Source organism: Mirounga leonina, unplaced genomic scaffold, assembly GCF_011800145.1.
Source record: "Mirounga leonina isolate KUSES-001 unplaced genomic scaffold, KU_Mleo_1.0 Mir_99, whole genome shotgun sequence".
Taxonomy (NCBI): domain Eukaryota; kingdom Metazoa; phylum Chordata; class Mammalia; order Carnivora; family Phocidae; genus Mirounga; species Mirounga leonina.
Window position 1 is genome coordinate 5,968,666 of NW_023270971.1, and position 17,092 is coordinate 5,985,757.

Genomic DNA, 17,092 nt, shown 5'->3' on the forward strand with positions numbered 1-17,092 from the left:
CCTCTGGACATGGGGCCGCCCTAGCCGCCCTGGCTCCGCTCTCCGCCCTCCCCCCCCCGGCTCTGGGCCCAGACTTCCCACGGGTGTCATCCTTCCACACCGGCTTCCATGCTGAATGTGTGCCGCCTCGGCCTCCGGCCCTCAGAGAACCACCCTCCACATGCCCAGCCTCTTCTCCCCGCAGAACACTGGCTGCCTACGGGGGAGTTCAGTAACTAGGAGAAGGTGCTGGGCTCCCAGCAGCACTGAGCCAGAGAGATGAAAGGCAGCACCACGCGGTCCAACACGGGGCCTGCTGGGAGGCCTTCGGGGGACCATGTGAACATCCTGTACCAGCCTCCGTGAACCCCGCACCTGCTGGGCCCCGGCCCCAACACAGCTGCCGCTATGCCAAGTAAACACCTGACCACCTGACCACCCCATGACATCTCCCATGCTGCACTTGTACCCGCCTCACCCGGCGGTCCCCAAGGCAGCTTAGACAGCATTCAGAGCGGGCATTGGATTTTTGAAGATAACCTTCCCCAACACATTGACCACGGTTACTACCACTACCATTCTAACCACAGGCTAAGGGCAAGAAGCAAGGCTTCTGGGCAGGCTTTCCAAGTTCCAATACCCACACAGATCACCAGGACATCTTGGTAAAATGCAGATCCCTTTTTTTTTTTTTTTTTTTAATGCAGATCCTGATTCCTTAAGTCTGGAAACAAGAATGTGCATTTCTAGCAATCTCCTGGTGATGCTGACGCTGCTGGTCTAGGACCACTTCCAAACCGGAATTACCTGGGGATTTTTTTCCCCAAACCCAGGTCATACCCCCACATGGATAAGTCACAACCTCTGGAGGCAGGGCCCAGGCATCAGGAGTTTTTGAGGCTCTGCAGGGGTTCCAGGGTGAGGATAGGTTTGGGAGCTACTGTTCCAGGGAATATTTAGGGTTGAGAGAGCAGACCAGTGTGGCTGAAGTGGAATGCACCTGGAGTTTACTGGACACTGGTGGAGCGCTGGGATGTGTTGGGTGCTGTCCCAGGTACTGGGTATAGCAGGGAATGAAAGCCATCCCTGTCCTCTTGGAGCTTATGGTCAAGATGCATGCTTAATAAGGGACCACGCCAGCAAATGGGATAAGTGCAGACTGGGGGAAAGCCACACAGAAGGTAAACAGTAATAACAGATATAAAATGGGGGAGACGCCCTCAGATGTAGGGGTTGGGGAAGTCTCCCAAAGGATGTGACATTGATCTGAGGCCTGAAGGTTGAAAAAGGGCCAGCCTTGTAAGGAGCCAGGTAAGGGAATGGTGGTTGCACAGGTCTGGAGATGAGAAAGGAAGCAAGTAACAGAAGGGCAGGGAAAGGAAGTCCCACCTGGTACCTTAGCCTTCACCTGGGTGGGAGGCAGAGAGCCTGGCCTGTCTGAGGGGCTGTGGCCTCCAGTCTAGATCCCCTAAGGAAGGAAAATGGAGGGATCTGTTCTCATAATACCCACAGGAAGAAGAATCTCCCCCCTGCAGCATCACCCAGGGGGACAGACCCAGGTCCGGCTTCTAACCCAAGGCTTTGAGGGAAGAAGAGCCCCAGAGGGCGGGTAAGGCATGGATCTGCCACCTACCTCTGGCCGAGAGCTTCTTGGTGTTGATGATCTTCGCAGCATACTCCTGGCCAGCCAGCACCTTCACACACCTGCGCACCACTGAGAAGGCTCCCCTGGGAGGACAGAGAAGGTGAAGGAGGGAAGCAGGGGCCCAAGGGATGCATCGCTAGGACATGCCAAAGTTCATGCATCTGTACTGTGTTGGCTAGGGAGCCCTCCTGCAGGGCTGCTCAAGCTCACAGGGGCTACATGGCCTGACTCAGGGACAGGGCAGGGATGGCGACCCAGGAGAACCCCTGCCAGCAGATTATGAGGGCCTTGGCCTCGTAAGGCCTTCCAGAGTTGTAATAAGTTGGGCTCACCAAGTTATAAAACGTTAGAATCATATAGTGTCAGAATCACAGAATCTAGGTCTCTGCAAGATTGTAGTTTTCATTCTTTGAGTAGGTAACACATCAACACGGCTCAAAGTTCAACTGATATGGAAGTGTAGATAGTAAGAAGACTCCCTCCCACCCTTGTACCCCAGTCTCCAAGGTCCTGTCCCCAGGGACAGTCAATGTTACCAGGTCCTTGAGCATCTTTTCACAAATACTCTCTGCCACACAAGGGTTTTGGACCTCGCATGCTGTTCTGCACCCTTCCTTTTTCAGTAAATATTTTGGAAATACTCCTTCCATATCATAACATAAAGAGATCCTCATTATTTAATCATATGGCTGTCCTATAATTTACCTAGCCAGTCCCCTATCAATAGGCAATTAGGTTAGTTCAATCCATAGTTCCATGCATTTTACAAACAGCACTGCAATGACTAATCTTCTATGTGTGCATTAGAATTAACGTTTCCCATGTGTGCAAGTGTCTGTGGATCAACTTCAAGAACTGGTATTATTTGGTCAAAGGGTAGGTGTTATTGGTAATTGTGAAGGATGATGGGAGATTATCCATCTTAGAGATCGTACCAACTTACTTTCCCTAGTATGTGAGGGGACCATTTTCCTCCACCCTTGTCTACAGTGTGTTATCAGACTTTCTTATCTTTGCTAGTGAGACAGGTGGGAAATGGCGACTCAATGTAGGTTTGATTTGTAATTCTCATACTGAGTGAGGCTGAGCATCTTTTCATGTTTTATTTATTTTTTTTAAAGATTCTATTTATTTATTTGAGAGAGAGAAAGCGAGAGAGGTCACAGAGAAAGAGGGAGAAGCAGACTTGCCGCTGGCTGAGCGGAGAGCCCCATGCGGGACTCGATCCCAGGACCCTGAAATCATGACCTAAGCAGAAGGCAGCTGCTTAACCGACTGAGCCACCCAGGTGCCCCTCTTTTCATGTTCTAAGAGGCGCCTGGGACTTGATCCTCAAAGTATCAGTGGTTGGGAAACGTTTGGAGGGAGGGTTGTACCAGAACTTTGCATGGGGACACTGATGAGTGGCAGGTGGAATGTGGCCTGCTTCCCAAATTGTTCAATTTTTCAATTAAAGCCTGAAGTCTGGATATTTATGTGAAGTTTCCCAATTTTTAAATACTGGCACCTTATTCTTAAAAAAAAAAAAAAATGTAAACATAGTATCTGGCCCAACAAACCTAGTGTGAGGGCTCAATCTCGCATCTGGGAATGCTGTCATACCCCCTACCACAGAAGTCACCTGGTGCAACGCCTTCATATCCCAGAGGAGGCCCCTAAGCCTCCGGACACGGGCCGGAGTCACCACCATTAGCCCTCTAACCGCAGACTAATGTTAGGGGGCAGGTTTCCCCAATTCTAATGTGCGTATGAGTCACCAGCGTGTCTTATTAAAATGCAGATTCTGACTCCTTACGTCAGCAGTGGAACTGAAGACTCTGAGCTCCAGTGTAGATGGTGTAGACGGCTCACGCAGTTAGCTGTAGGCAGGGCCAGGCCTAGAACTCAGATATTCGTACCCCACCACCACCACCAAGGGAGCCTGCCACACCCAGGTTCCTTGACAAGACCACACCTCATCACATCCTCCAAACTTCCATGCCCTAGCCTCAGCATGAGGGCGGGTCCAAGCCCAGGAAGGCTGCAGGCTGGGACCTCTCCGTATGCCCTCTCTGTACACACCCTGGGCATGGTGTCTCTGGTTTCTGAGCCGCATGAATGGAGCAAGTGGAAAACTGGAGAGGGATGAGGAAGAAAGAGCCAGGAGGGGGCATGAGCCGAGGAAATGTGACCTTGTAGGAAAGCACTAGAAAGCGCTAGACTATCCACTTGCACTGGAATTCCTGGGCAAGTGGATCGTCTCATGCAGCAATAGACCTTCCCTGGGGTGTGCACCTTTGCTGTCCTTCCCCCACCCCTCCCACCCCAGGAAAGCAGCACGACCAGAGTCTCCTTCCCAGAGAAGCCTCCCTGTTAAGGACTCCCTCACCTGTGCTCCCAGAGTACTCCGCCCCTCCCCGTCTAGCCCAAGCTCACCGTGGCTCTTGCTCAGTTGCTCGTCCTATTTGTGCCTCCCACCTGACGGTAAGTTCCTGAGGGCCAGGACTTTAACTTTCCTTTCCACATCCCTGTGCCCCAGTATCCAATGTCTGCTACCAGTAGGGTCTCCATAAATGTTACTTGCAGAAACAAGAAGTGGATTGAATTCACAGTGAGGGAGATTGAATGAGATGGGGGAGTGGATTTTCCGTCAGGGTGTTAGGAATAGGAACAGGCATCCGAAGAAGGTAGGGCACGACTGGTGTCTCAAAGGTGCCCACCCTACCCAGACAGGGGGATGGACCCAAAGACCTTCAGGTCCCTGCCCAGCTGGAGGCCACGATTCCCAAAGGCCCCGGGGGAGAGTGTTTAAAGTGGCCCCTTCTGGGAAAGTTGGAGAGCTCCATCGAGAGCAAGGGCATGGAAGGAGAGGGGCTATAAGGTCCTGAGGGCAGGGGCTGGGTCCTGCCTCACTCACCAGCATTTAGCCTGTGTTTGGTCCAGAGCTAGAGTTCAGTTAATGTGGGATGGAGGGATGGAGGCATGGAGGGGGAGGGGGAGGGAGGCAGGGAAGAAGGGATGGATATAATTTCTCCGCTAAAGGAACAAATTCTAAGTAAAAAACTAAGTAAAAAATTCCATTCCAAGAAAGATCTTAGACCGATGGTTATCAAACGGGCTGCTTTGGAATCCCCTGGGGATATTTTAAAAATACATATACCAAAACCAGACTTTTTATTTTTATTTTAAATTTTTTTTTTTTAAGATTTTATTTATTTATTTGAGACAGAGAGAATGAGAGACAGAGAGCATGAGAGGGAGGAGGGTCAGAGGGAGAAGCAGACTCCCTGCCGAGCAGGGAGCCCGATGCGGGACTCGATCCCGGGACTCCAGGATCATGACCTGAGCCGAAGGCAGTCGCTTAACCAACTGAGCCACCCAGGCGCCCCTAAAACCAGACTTTTTAAAAGTCTGGTTATCCAGATTTAACCAAACCAGAACCTCTGGGCGGGGGCACAAGGGATCTGTATTTTCATTTAACAGCGGTCCAGGGGATTGTGTCCTGCCCGCCCTCTGGGGGAGTCCTGCTAGATGCCCTGACGTCAGCCCTGATGGGGCAGTCACATGCAACTCTCTGCAGGGCAGCTTGGCAGCCCCGTGAACCTGGGCTCTGCCCTAGGAGCTGAGGACCTAAGAGCCACATCTATAAAACAAGAGAAGGTACATTTGCTAAATTTCCTTCTCGGAACACAGTGCCAAGCTTTTGTGTAAATCCCAGCTTCTAACTAGGGGTCCTTTTTTTTTTTTTTTTTTTTTCAAAAAAGATTTTATTTATTTACTTGAGAGAGAGTGCGAGAGAGAGCACAGAAGGAAAGGGAGAAGCAGACTCCCCGCTGAGTGGGGAGCCCGATTTGGGTTCGATCCCAGGACCCCGAGATCATGACCCAAGCAGAAGGCAGCCGCTTAACCGACTGAGCCACCCAGGTGCCCCTAACTGGGGGTCCTAACTAGGTTCTAACATGGGGAGGGCAGCCGCAGGGGCCATGTACCCACTGAAGGACATCCTGTGCCTCTGAAAGTAGGTATGTGCATTTTTTTCTGGGGCAAGGATGCATAGCTTTTAGCAGCTGCTCAGAGGGAGGAGTTTATCAAAACCAGTTCAGAGCTACTGATCCAGAGGGTACCAGCCTCTCACGCACCCGGAAGGTATCCTCCTTTTAAATGCATGTGCACTGCTAAGCTCCTTCTTGACCACAGCAGCACTGTGGGGTTGGAATTATGATCTCCATTTAACAGGTGGAGAAACTGAGGCCTCGAGTGAATAAGCATATTCCTAGTGGGTCTGTGAAGAGGATCCAGGTCACCTGCACTTGCTCTTCTGACTCCACCAAAGGCAGGAAAGTGTGACCCTCCAGAGCGGGGGCTCTGGGCTCACAAAGCTCTGTGGTCTGATCATGACTTATCCTCAACTGTGGTATTGAATTTGGCACTTCACCCCTACCTATGCAGCCTCGGGTTCCCATCCACCCTGCTCGCCACAGGGCTGGGGGTCAGGGGGACGAGGGGCAGAGGAGAATCTGCAGCAGAAATGAGACTCCTCTTTTTTGTATCTTTTGCTTTAAAAAGGCCTATTTCTGCATTCCCGTCCTGCATGAGCCAGTGGCTGCAACCCAGCAGCCTTGGCAAACAACAAAAGAGCCAGCCCAGTCCTCCCATGGCCCTGAGCCGAGAAGGTGGGCAGCAGGTGGAGGGGCAGGAGCTTGGAAACAGCGCGGGGCAGAGAGGGGAGGAGGCCAACGCGGGCAGCTCAGGGTGGAAGGAAGTGACTGGGTGTCCTGAGAGGAAGGGGTGAGGCCTGCGTGTGAGAACCCAGTGTGAGTGTCCATGCACGGGTCCTGAGAGGGTCTGCGAAGGTGTTCCTGGATGTTAAGGGGTCAAGGGGGCATGTGTGCCCACAGCTGTGGGCAGGCAGCCCAGTCAGTGCCCTGTGCATGAGCTTCCATGAGGCTCGGGGTGTGACAAGGCCCACATACATCACCCTGGGTATGAAATATGTCTCCACGTCAGCAAGCACGGAATGTGGGCAGGGAAGCATGTGTGTGAGACAGACAGACACTGGAGGGACAGAATCTCAGCTCTCAGCCCTGCTGGGAGGTCTTGGGCAGGGGTCTGCCCCAACACGGGCTTCACTGTCTTTCATCTGCAACATGGGGGTTTGGATGGGAATGAGGCTGAATAGTACAGAGCCCTTTCCAGCTGTAATATTTTATACCAGAATATCCTGTGATGGTGGAAATATTCTGTGTTGTCCAATGTGGCAGCCACTAGCCTCACATGGTTATGGAGCACTTGAAATGCGGCTAGTAGGACTGAAGAACTCAACTTTTAATTTTATTTCATTTGAGCAGCCGTATGTGCCTAGTGACCACCACACTGGAGAGTGAAGTCTATGGGGATAAGCACTCCTGAGCCAAGCCAACCAGAGTTCAAATCGTGGTGCAGCCACTTACTAGCAAGCTACTTAACCTCTGCAAGCCTGTTTCCTCTCCTGTAAAATGTAGATCAGAATAGGACCCGCCCTGTGCAGTTGTTTCGAGGATTCAATGAGATATAATAAGGTATGCAATGGGTTTAGCACAGTCCCTGGTGTCTAGTAAATGCTCAGGAAACAACGCCTTTTATAGGCATCATTATCTACAAAGTGATGATGAGAACAGCCAGCATCATCGGAAACAAAATGGACCTTGTTTGCCAAGCTCGGGGAAGAGGAAAGCCAAGAGAGGAGGTTGTGGGGGCCTTGGTGAGGAGGGGAAGGGGCTGCTCCCCAGGGCAGAGCACCCTGCCCCTATGTGTGTGGGCACAAGCAGGCAGGGAGGCCCCGCCCTGCTCTCCAACACACAGATGGAGAGGGCGCAGGAAGAGTGGGTCCAGCATGGCTGAGAATGTAGGGAACGTGCTAATGGGCCGTGAAAAGCAAGATTCACACTGGGAAATTGCTTTCTGGCTGCCTGGCAGGCTCTCTGTCCTGGGAGTTGTTGGCTGTCAGCCCGCAGGGGGCTCAGCACTCTCTCTGGTCTGAAACAGCCCAAAATGCTGACATGGAAGCCAGGTGAGCCTGGGAGCATTCGATGGGGAGTTGAAAGAGCTGGGTCCTCACCCAGCTTGGCTACCAGCTTGCTTATCCTCTTGCAGGGGTGGTGGGGTCACATTTGAAAGATGGGGATGAGGACCCCCAGCCACACTTCTTCCTGGGCCATTTGTGAGAAGTCTCTCCTACACGGGGATGGGAAGAGGTTCCTACCAGCCAAGACGGCTTCCTGCCCATTTCTTCTAAAGTAAACCTCCCCATCTTTACTCTGAGCTGCCCAGAGCCCAAGGCAGGCCCCTGGGTCTCAGCAGGCAGAAGACTGTTTATGGGGACCTTCTGGAGACAGCACAGTAACCAAAACCCCCCAACTCTGGACTCCTTAAGGGTCTGATTGTCAGGTGTCCTGACCATTATTAGGGTCTTCTCTTCACTGGTTGCTTCCTCAAACACATATAAGTCTCCCTTATTCTGGAAAAATAAATAACCATCCTGCTCCCCCGAATTTTTAAAATTAAAAACCAAGAACCTTTCTCTCGACCCAACAGCTTGGGCCACTTCCTTCCTCCCTCTTTGCTGCCAAACTTCCAGAACAAATGTCCGACATCCGCTGCCTCCTCTTTCCACCTCCCACACTCCATGAACCCACCACAATCTGGTGCCCACCCCCGGGCTCCCTGGAAGGAAGCCGTGCCAGGCCCTCCCACCCAATGCCCCCCAGCCCCTGCAGCCCCAACGGGCCTGATCCACTCTGCCTGCCCCACACCAGGCGGCTTCTGGCCCCACTGACACCAGGCTTTGAGGCCCATCCTCCCTTTTGTTTCTAGGTGGCTGCACTCTCCCTGGCACCCGGCCTCCTGTCCCCCTAAATCACTACCCCCTGTTCTCTCTCCACTGCCCTCTTACCACTTCCCTCCATCCCCGCCACCTGGGCCTTAGCTTGGAGGCCCTGGGGAGGCCCTGGGTGGTCATGAATGCACCTAAAATTTCAATAAAATGTTTTTGTGTCTTTGCATTATTCTGGGCAGAGGATGCATAGTTTCCATCAGCTTCACAAAGCATTCTGTGACCCCACCACCCCTGCAAATGGTAAAAGCCACTGACCATCATGCAGGATTGAAACCTGCGTCTCTACAGCCCCTTCTCTCTCCAGAAGTCCAGTCCCAAATTGCTAGCCACTCACCATCTTGCCTGGATGCTACGTGACACGGGGCTCATAATCAAAATCTGGTCTCCCTGGGAAAGTCTCCCCACTCTCAATTGAGATACCTAAGCATTCTGCCTCGCTGAGATGAGCTGGGGTGATTCCAGAAAGTTCCTGGTCCAATGCAGTCAAACCTGTTATCCGTGAGAGGATTAGCACCTCTTGGTGGTCAGTAACTCACAGCCCAGATTAGCTGATCTGATCACTCAGCAGAGAGCAAGGCCTAGGGGTGGAAGCCAGAACAGATGGAGTCAGAATGTCCGGGGGAAGGGACAGAGCTGGGGCTGGCCACCAGAGCAGCTCCCCCGAGGGGCCAGGGTGTGGGCCACGTGTGGCTACCTGAGGAGCTGCCATGCCCAGTAATAACTTCCCATTGAGGTCCAACCTTTCCCCATTTCACAGATGGGGAAACTGAGGCTAAGACCTTGAACCCAGGACTCCTGACTCATCGTCCATTGCTCTCTCCAATACCCCATCCTCTCAGGTCAGAGGAGGCCCTCACCCGGGGTCTGTGGGCTTTAGGGCAAAGGGATCTGTGGGAAATAATACACACATTCTGTAGGTTGTCATGAGTATGCGTTTTCCTAGGAAAAGTGCCTGTGGGTCATATGAGATTCTCTGAGGGCTCCTGGATTTCCAGAAGAGTTAAAAAGCTGGGGTCAGGTTTGCTGAGAAATGAAAGGGAGACCCTGTTTCCACAACACCAACTTGCGAGTGCTTTAGGCAAATCCCTTCACCTTTTTGGGCCTCAGTTTTCCTGTCTGTGATATCAACTATGGGTCATTTTTAAACCTGCTCTCTCTTTCTTATTTATTTCTTTTCAAGCAGCGATGCCCTTTTAAAGATTTTTTTTATTTATTCATTTGAGAGAGAGAGCACGAGCAGGGGGAGAGGCAGAGGGAAAGGGAGAGGGAAAAGCAGGCTCCCTGCCGAGCCAGGAGCCCGATGCGGGGCTCCATCCCAGGACCTCAGGACCATGACCTGAGCCGAAGGCAGATGCTCAACCATCTGAGCCACCCAGGCGCCCCGCAGCGATGCCCTTTTAAAATAACAAACAAAACACAACTATGCAGGTCCTCAAATGGCAAATGGATCAGAGGAGATAGGGACCGTGGGGGCTGGAGACCCCATTTGTTTGGTTTTCTCTCTCTTCTCCCCAGTTCACCGTGGCAGCTCTGCCCAGAGCTCCACAAACTACAGCATTTTACAGCCAGAAAATTCTAGGACCTTATTACTGAAACCATACATCTCCCTCCTCCCATCCCAGGCTGAAGCCACCCACGGCCAGGCTCCAGAAGATGCGGCAGGGACTCAGTGTCTTCGAGCTGTTCCCCACCGCACAGGCCTGCCCCGAGGCCAACCCAGCAGAAGTCTCGTCGGGGACACAGAAGGCCTGGGAACCAGAAGATTCTGTTTGCTGCAGCGAACACTGAATCAACAGAAGTCCCAACATATTTCTTGTTTTGGCTGTGCATGGGTTTTCTTGAATGGGTTACAAAAAGGGAAATCAAAAAATATTCACAGACCTTGGAGACAGGACCAGAGCAGACAGAGCAGGGGGGATGCGGAGGGTCTGCTTTCTCCCCAGGCTCCATCCACGTGCACACGTTGAAGGCTTTCAGAGGTTCAGAGAGAGAAGCTCCAAGGGGTAAGAGGGTCAAGCGCCAGACTGGAAAGAGGCTGGAATGCCCTACTCTTATGTGTCATTGGCTTGTGTGACTTTGGCCAAGGCCCTGGCCCTCTCTGGGCCTGAGTTCTCCATCCGTAAACAAAGGAGCACTCCTCGCTCCAGTAGTCTGAGTGAGCCTGAGGATCTTCTGGCCCCTAAACCATCTCCCACTTCGTGCCTGTGGCATCTCACCAGCAAGGGCAGGAGGAAGATGGAGGCAAGAAGTGAGGGAGGGCTGTGAGTGTGCGCATGCCTGGGGCCAGAGTGCTCCTTACCTCCTAAGGCTGTGTCCATCTGGCGGCGGGGGCGGGGGGGGGGGGGTGCGTGGTGGGAGAGGAGCGGTTCTGATAATTCAGAAGTCCTGCCTATGCTGAGCTGAATCCACCTCCGTGTTCCTCTACACTTTGGCTCTGCTCAGGATACCCCTGCTGAGCGGAGAGGACACCACCCCACCCCCACTCCGAGGGGTCCCTTCTTCCTGCTCAAGTCCTCCAGCTCCTCAGCTTTCTCTCACTTGACTTGGCTTTCAGAACAGCACCACCCTGCCTGGCTCCCTCTTCTAGATAATCTAGAAAAGGCTTTTACAAGTCCTTCTAGGTCCTAAGCATCCAAAAGCTGGGGGCAGGTTGGGCAGGGCTAAGAAGAGTAGGACCCCCAACTTCCCTGGGGCTGACATGCTCCATCAAAATACACACCTCAGAGCCTTGGCCTTCGCTATTCCCACTCTGAGGCACACTCTCCCATCCTCTTCCTTCTGATTAACTCTGATTCAACCTCCAGCTCCTCAGCGTCACCCCTACTTGGGGGAGCCTTCCCTGATACCTTCCTCATCCCAACCAGTCGTGGTCTCTACATCTCATAGCTCCGTGCTTGTGCTCATAGTCCTTATCCAGTTGCATTTAAATAATAACTTCTGGAGGTGCCTGGGTGGCTCAGTCGGTTAAGCGTCCGACCCTTCCTCTCAGCTCACGTCCACTTCCCACTAGGCTGTGAGGCCTAAGGGGCAGAGACTACGTAAGTCTTGCCTGTGGTACGTCCTGGGTCCAGCCCAGGGCTGGGAACAGACCGTGTGCTCAGGATATACTTGTTGCATGGATGCAAGAGGCACAGACATGTTCCTCCTCTTATGTGACCCCAAGGCCCTCCACCTTCTCCAGCACAGGCGTCTCGGGGGAAGTCAAACCCTGCAAGGACCTGGAGGGCCTGGGCTGGCCTCAGCCAGTGGGGACCCGCTCTGGGGGCTGTGCCGGCCTGGTCTGGGGTGCAGGCTTCCCACTGTGCCCCAGAGAAGCTCCGTAGAGAAGGCAACACGGGCAGCATGCGTGCACGAGAGGGTGGGCTGTGGCACGGGACGACTGTGCAGAAAGGGGGAAGGGCAGGGTTGGGGAGCAGGTCCCATGCTGTTCCCACCCTGAGGGACACTCAGAAGCCCAGCCAGCATCATCTCGCTCTGCCTGCACTGGGAGGTAGGTACCTTTGTGCTGGATGCTCTGTTGGAGCCTGCGTGTGCGCAGGAGTGCGCACGCGTGTGCAACAGGATGCAGGCTTTGCGTTCCAAGGCTGTGCCCTCACGGCCCGGAGAGGGCCGGGCGCCCAGACTGCAGGGCGGCTGGAAGCGGTGCCACTGCGTGCTTGTGCGGGGAGGCGGGCGGGCAGGAGGGAGGCTCGGCAGAGTGTCAGTGTGTCTCAGCCTGTGTGGGGGCGGCTGTGTGGGGGCGGAGGGCTGCGGCATGCACCAGAACATGTGCGTGCCTGCCGCTCGGTGCCTTGGAGGGGGAGGAAGGAAAGTCTGTCCCCTTCCCTGTTCCTGCCACCCTCCGCCCAGCCTTGAGGACCTCCCTCCACCCCAGCATCCCATCCTTGGCCTTTGGCCCCTGCCCAGGATCTGGTCCCCTGCCTTGGCTTTAACACAGCCTTTCCCTATGGCCTGAGGCTATTTCTCTCTGGGTGTTGGTTTCACCATCTAGGTTATAAATAGACAGTGTATTGGTCCTTCCAGTTCTGATGTTCTGGGAGTCTGAAATTTCCCAAGTGTGCCTTTCATAGAGGGGAGCTAAAGAGGGTAGCCCCTCTAATGGGGCATTTCAGCATCTGCAGAGTTATTCTGATCCCCTTTTCACAGATGGTAAAGTTGGGGTTCACAAAGGCCCAGGGATCCACACAGGGCGGCCCAGTAAATCAGAAGCAGAGTCATGATTGGAAAATAAGCCTTAGCTCAGAATTCTCTTACCCAGAAGGCGGGGGCCCCTCTTCCCTAGTAGCGTTCCTCAGACACGGCAGCAAGCGGGGTCTCTCTCACAAACTGTCCCCCCCATATGCAGGGTGCTGGACGCCTGCACGCTGGCCCTTCCACCTTCTCAAGCCTCAGCCTGCTCCTCTGTCAGGTGGATGCCTAAGCCCTCTGCCTCCCTCAGAGCTAATGGATGGAGGGGTGTCTCACTGGCCCCAAAGCTCTGTGAATGTGAGAGGCTATTAGGAGCAAAATGAAAGCACGCCCCCATCTTCGGGCGGTGTGTGGGTGCCCAGGTGTTCTCTCTCCCCAACATTGCCCCACCGAGCCTCCTGACCACTGAGCCAGGGAAGGCTGGGATTGCTGAACACACTTGGCGGATGTTAGAGCTTGTATCCCGTGAGGAAACCTCAGCACCCAGGACCCCGGTACCTCAGTGTGGGGAACAGCCTCTGGGCCCCGTGTCCCCTGGCCCAGGCCCAGTTCCTGATACACACCATGGGGGTAAGAGGGGGCAGTGGGCCAGCTCTCACCCGTCCCTCTGCCCACCTGGCTGGCCCCTAGAGCCCCTCCCCCCAGCCCAACACAGCCCTTGAGTTGATTTCAGATCCCAGTTTCTAGAGAAAGACGGGCTGCACTCTATCCGGGCTTCCTCCCTCCCTCCTCCTCTCTCAAGTAAAATCTCCTTCTGTACCACTCAGTGATTGCACAGGCTGCAGGGCAATTCTCTGCCTCCTTACCCTCTCCTGGAAGTGGGATCCAAAACCCAGAGAATGTCAAAGGCTGGAGGAGGCATCCTCCTTCCCTGCCTCCTGGAACCTGACCCCTTCCGCCTCTAATCTGGTCTTTGGAGAAGGTGGGTTCTGCCAGGAGCTCGGGCTCAGCTGCCCAGACCCACTCTGACCCCGAAGCTGACATTACTACAGCCCACCTCCTGACAAGCGCCTGTGCTCCTAAGGTCTGGGCTTTTATTTCTCGCATCTCCTGGGAAGAAGGAGGGTAGGGGTCAGGGAGGAGTGAGTGAGCCAGTCTCTGGGTTCTACCTCAACCTTCTAGGGGACCTGGAATCAAGATCCTGGCTTATCTGAACCCCATGCAGAGTGAGACCTTTGTCCAGTAGCATCGAGGGGCCCCAGAAGCCCCTGCCCAGGGCCCTGGGGACTCGGGCCCACACCCTGCCCAGCTGTTGCCCACCAGGTGGGAGAGGAGCAACTGCTCTTACATCCGTAGCCAGCCCTACCTTGGCCTCCTAGAAGGCCAGCAGTGACCAGGCAGGCTCACCGAGTAGGACGCCAGGAAGCCCTCGAGAGGCACACGCTCTCCTCTCCAGCCGGGCAGTCGAGGTCCTGCCGAAGGACATCCAAAGGCTCCGATGTCCCCTTGCAGGACCGCCTCAGCGGCCTTGGCAAGTCACCCTGCCAGGGATCTGGAGTGGGCTCCTGGAATGGGGGCTCAGCTGGTGGGTGGTGACTGCAGTGTCCCAGCCGGCCGGGAGACTGGGCCCTGTGGGCATCTTCCTGGCTTCTCCCCAAAGAAGAGGAGCCCGGTCAGGCCCCTCCCCCAAGCTGGACCAGCTCCAGACAAAAGGTAAACATGTGGCAGTCCCTAGCGGCGGCTTCAGCCTGCCTCACCTTGGAGAACAATGATCCCAGCAGCAGTCCCTGCTGAAGGCCCACTGTGTGCCAGGCTTGTCACTGTGTCTTCACGCGTGCCATCTTATTGCATCCCCACAGCAACTGCCTTGATTTCCAGACTACGGAAGGAAGCGTTGCGTGGCCAGCTCCAGAGCCCGGGCCGTGTGCAGGGCGCCGCCCTACCTGCCCCACTGGGCACCCAGCGCGCGGAGCAGGAGCCCCGGGTGCCCCGCGATGTACCCTGGCCTTTTTAACCCCTGCATCAGAGGCGTGGAGCCTCGTTCTCTTCCGGTACAAGCATCCTTCACCCTAGGCCCATCCACAGCCTTCCTAAGGTCCTGCAAGCTCCTGACATTGCCCGCAACATTTCGTAGATTTGTGCATTTCTCTGGAGAATGTAGACTTGGACTTTCATCAGATTCCTGGAGGAATACGCGACCTAAAAAAGGTTAGGAGTCCATATAGTTCTAGAAGGAAGAGGTCTGAAATCGATCCGACACGGACTGGCCATGCCTACCACCCTCGGTTTGCCTGTCATGGCCACACCAGGGCTCCCTGTCACCTGGCATTCTGCCCCTGCCCCGGTCCTGGCCGGCAGTGGGGTCGAGAAGGCTCGCAAAGGCTCTCTGCACCAAGTCACCACCACCCCACCCCAGCCCACCCCCAGCTCCCAGTCTTCATGATATCCATCTCCTCTTGGGGCAAAACATCACTTTTATTTTCACTTGAAGCGCCTGAGTCACATCTCAACTCCATTTCACTGCATCCTGTGACGCAGCCCTCCCAGCACCGAGCCTTGGTCATCCCCTGAAGGGCAGCTCCTAGCTAATGGGGGAATCCTGGCGTTCCAGGGGGGCACAGGACCCCCGCCGAGCAGGGGCCCATCACACTTTAGCAGACAGGGTCAGTCCTCTGGAGCAGCCTCCTGCCTGCTGCCCACCCCTGCCCCCAGCATAGAAACACACTCAGAAACGCAGGAAGTCTGCAGACAAGAGTGACCACACACCTGCACGTGGGTGTGTGTCTGTACAGGGGACCTGGTGTGTACCTGTGAGTGTCAGGATAGCCTGGTATGTGAGTGTGAATGTGTGTGTGTGTGCAGGTAGCCTACTTGTCCACGGCCACAGGCCCACCTCCCACACATATGCAAACACCAGCATGAGCTCACACATGCCTTCAACACCCACACTCCCACCCGAGCCTTTGGCCCCGGCCTCACACGCACGCACATAAACCTTCCCGTGTGCATGGCCCCCCATCCTCGTGCAAATGTGCGTGTCTGGACCTCATAGGGATACCACCGTGCCCAAGTCCCACACGTGAACCCTTACACAGCCATATATTTGCACAGACCCAGACCTCACACACATGCTCTGGCTGATGTGCACACAGCTCTGACCTGCCACACGTGTGCATGCACAGTGACGCACATTCACATCTGCACTCCCGTGCAAACCGGCCAATAGGACCCCGTGGGCCCCTTGCACGCATCCACGCTTGCAGGCCTTTCACATGAGGCACACACCAGCACCTCCTCCTGGTGCACACATGTGAACACTTGCATACTCTCTCAGAGCACACAGGCGTACCCCGGAGTCAGTCCTTACACAGCACCCGTCAAAATGCCCCTTTGGATGTGTACATCCGGACCTCACACGGGCACGTACCTGCTGCCAGGGCCCTTCCCCCCTGCACTCCTGCTGCCCTAGCAAATGGCCACCCTGGGCAGGCGAGCCGCTTTGCCCGAGGGGCGAACTCTGTCTCCAAACTGTACCCCTCCCCTGAGCCCTCCCCGGAGCTTCCCCAGACCTAGCTGGGGGTGCCCAGTGCGCTTCCTGACACTCCACGACGCTAAGGGGCTATCTTCTCCCCCATCCTCCCACCCTTCTCCCCACACCAGTCATCAGGGGCATAAAATGAGCTCTGGGGCCGGACAACTTTGCCAAGGGACCAGAGCCGGTATAGCACTGGCCCCTGAAATGGTAGTGTTCCCCCCAACTTGCCTGAGCGCCCCTCCCTGTCTCTCCACACCCAGGGAGCCCCACCAGTCCCTCAGTTATTCAGCCCTGCCTTACTGACGCCCTCCCTCCAAGAGGAGCTGGGAGGAGGGAGGGGAGGAGGGAGGGGATGCGCTTTCACGGAGAAGTTGGCCACTCTGCACAGTCGCCGGTGGTGCCTAAAGTCAGGAGGGACTACCTGGGAGATGGTGAACTCTCTCCCATCAGAGGTGTCCAAGTTGAGGCCAGATGAACACCTCAAGAGAAAGTCAGCAGGGGGGTTCTGGCTTTGGACTCGGCTGCCTGGGAAGATCCCTTTTTAACCCTGAGTTTCTAAAAATCTGTGTGTGCCCAGTCATGTGCAATCGGGCGTGTGTGCATGCGTGCGTGCATGCACACTGGCATGCACCACCAACCCTTCACCCCTACACACACTCACCCGGCTGGCTGTGGCACATCTGGGCACACATAAACATGCCTACACCCAGCTCTGGGCACTCGGCACAGGCAAGTATCCCCCCAAACATGCAGACTCCCTCCCCGTGTGTGTGCACAGGAAGCACACAGGTGCACATCCCCTGCCCGTGACGCTGACCCCCTGCACCCTCCAGAACTCTCTGAGGTACAACTCACTTTCCCAGTTCCTCGAAGAGCTGGTACTCTTCCGTGAAGCGGGTGCAGGTGATGGTGGCCATCCTGGCTCTGGGCGGGCAGGCGAGGCGTGGGGCTG

General features: G+C 55.0%; 1 protein-coding gene across 1 annotated transcript in view; it reads right to left on the reverse strand.

Moving 5' to 3' along the window:
- Positions 1–17,092, reverse strand: part of LOC118006728 (calcium/calmodulin-dependent protein kinase type II subunit alpha) — a 60,131-nt gene extending 43,039 nt beyond the window's left edge. The window contains exons 1-2 of the mRNA XM_034999481.1: positions 16,996–17,092; positions 1,613–1,707 (exon numbers count right to left, since the gene is read on the reverse strand). Coding sequence (XP_034855372.1) covers positions 1,613–1,707; positions 16,996–17,057 — 157 coding nt within the window. The 5' untranslated portion in view covers positions 17,058–17,092. The remainder of the gene's footprint in view (positions 1–1,612; positions 1,708–16,995) is intronic.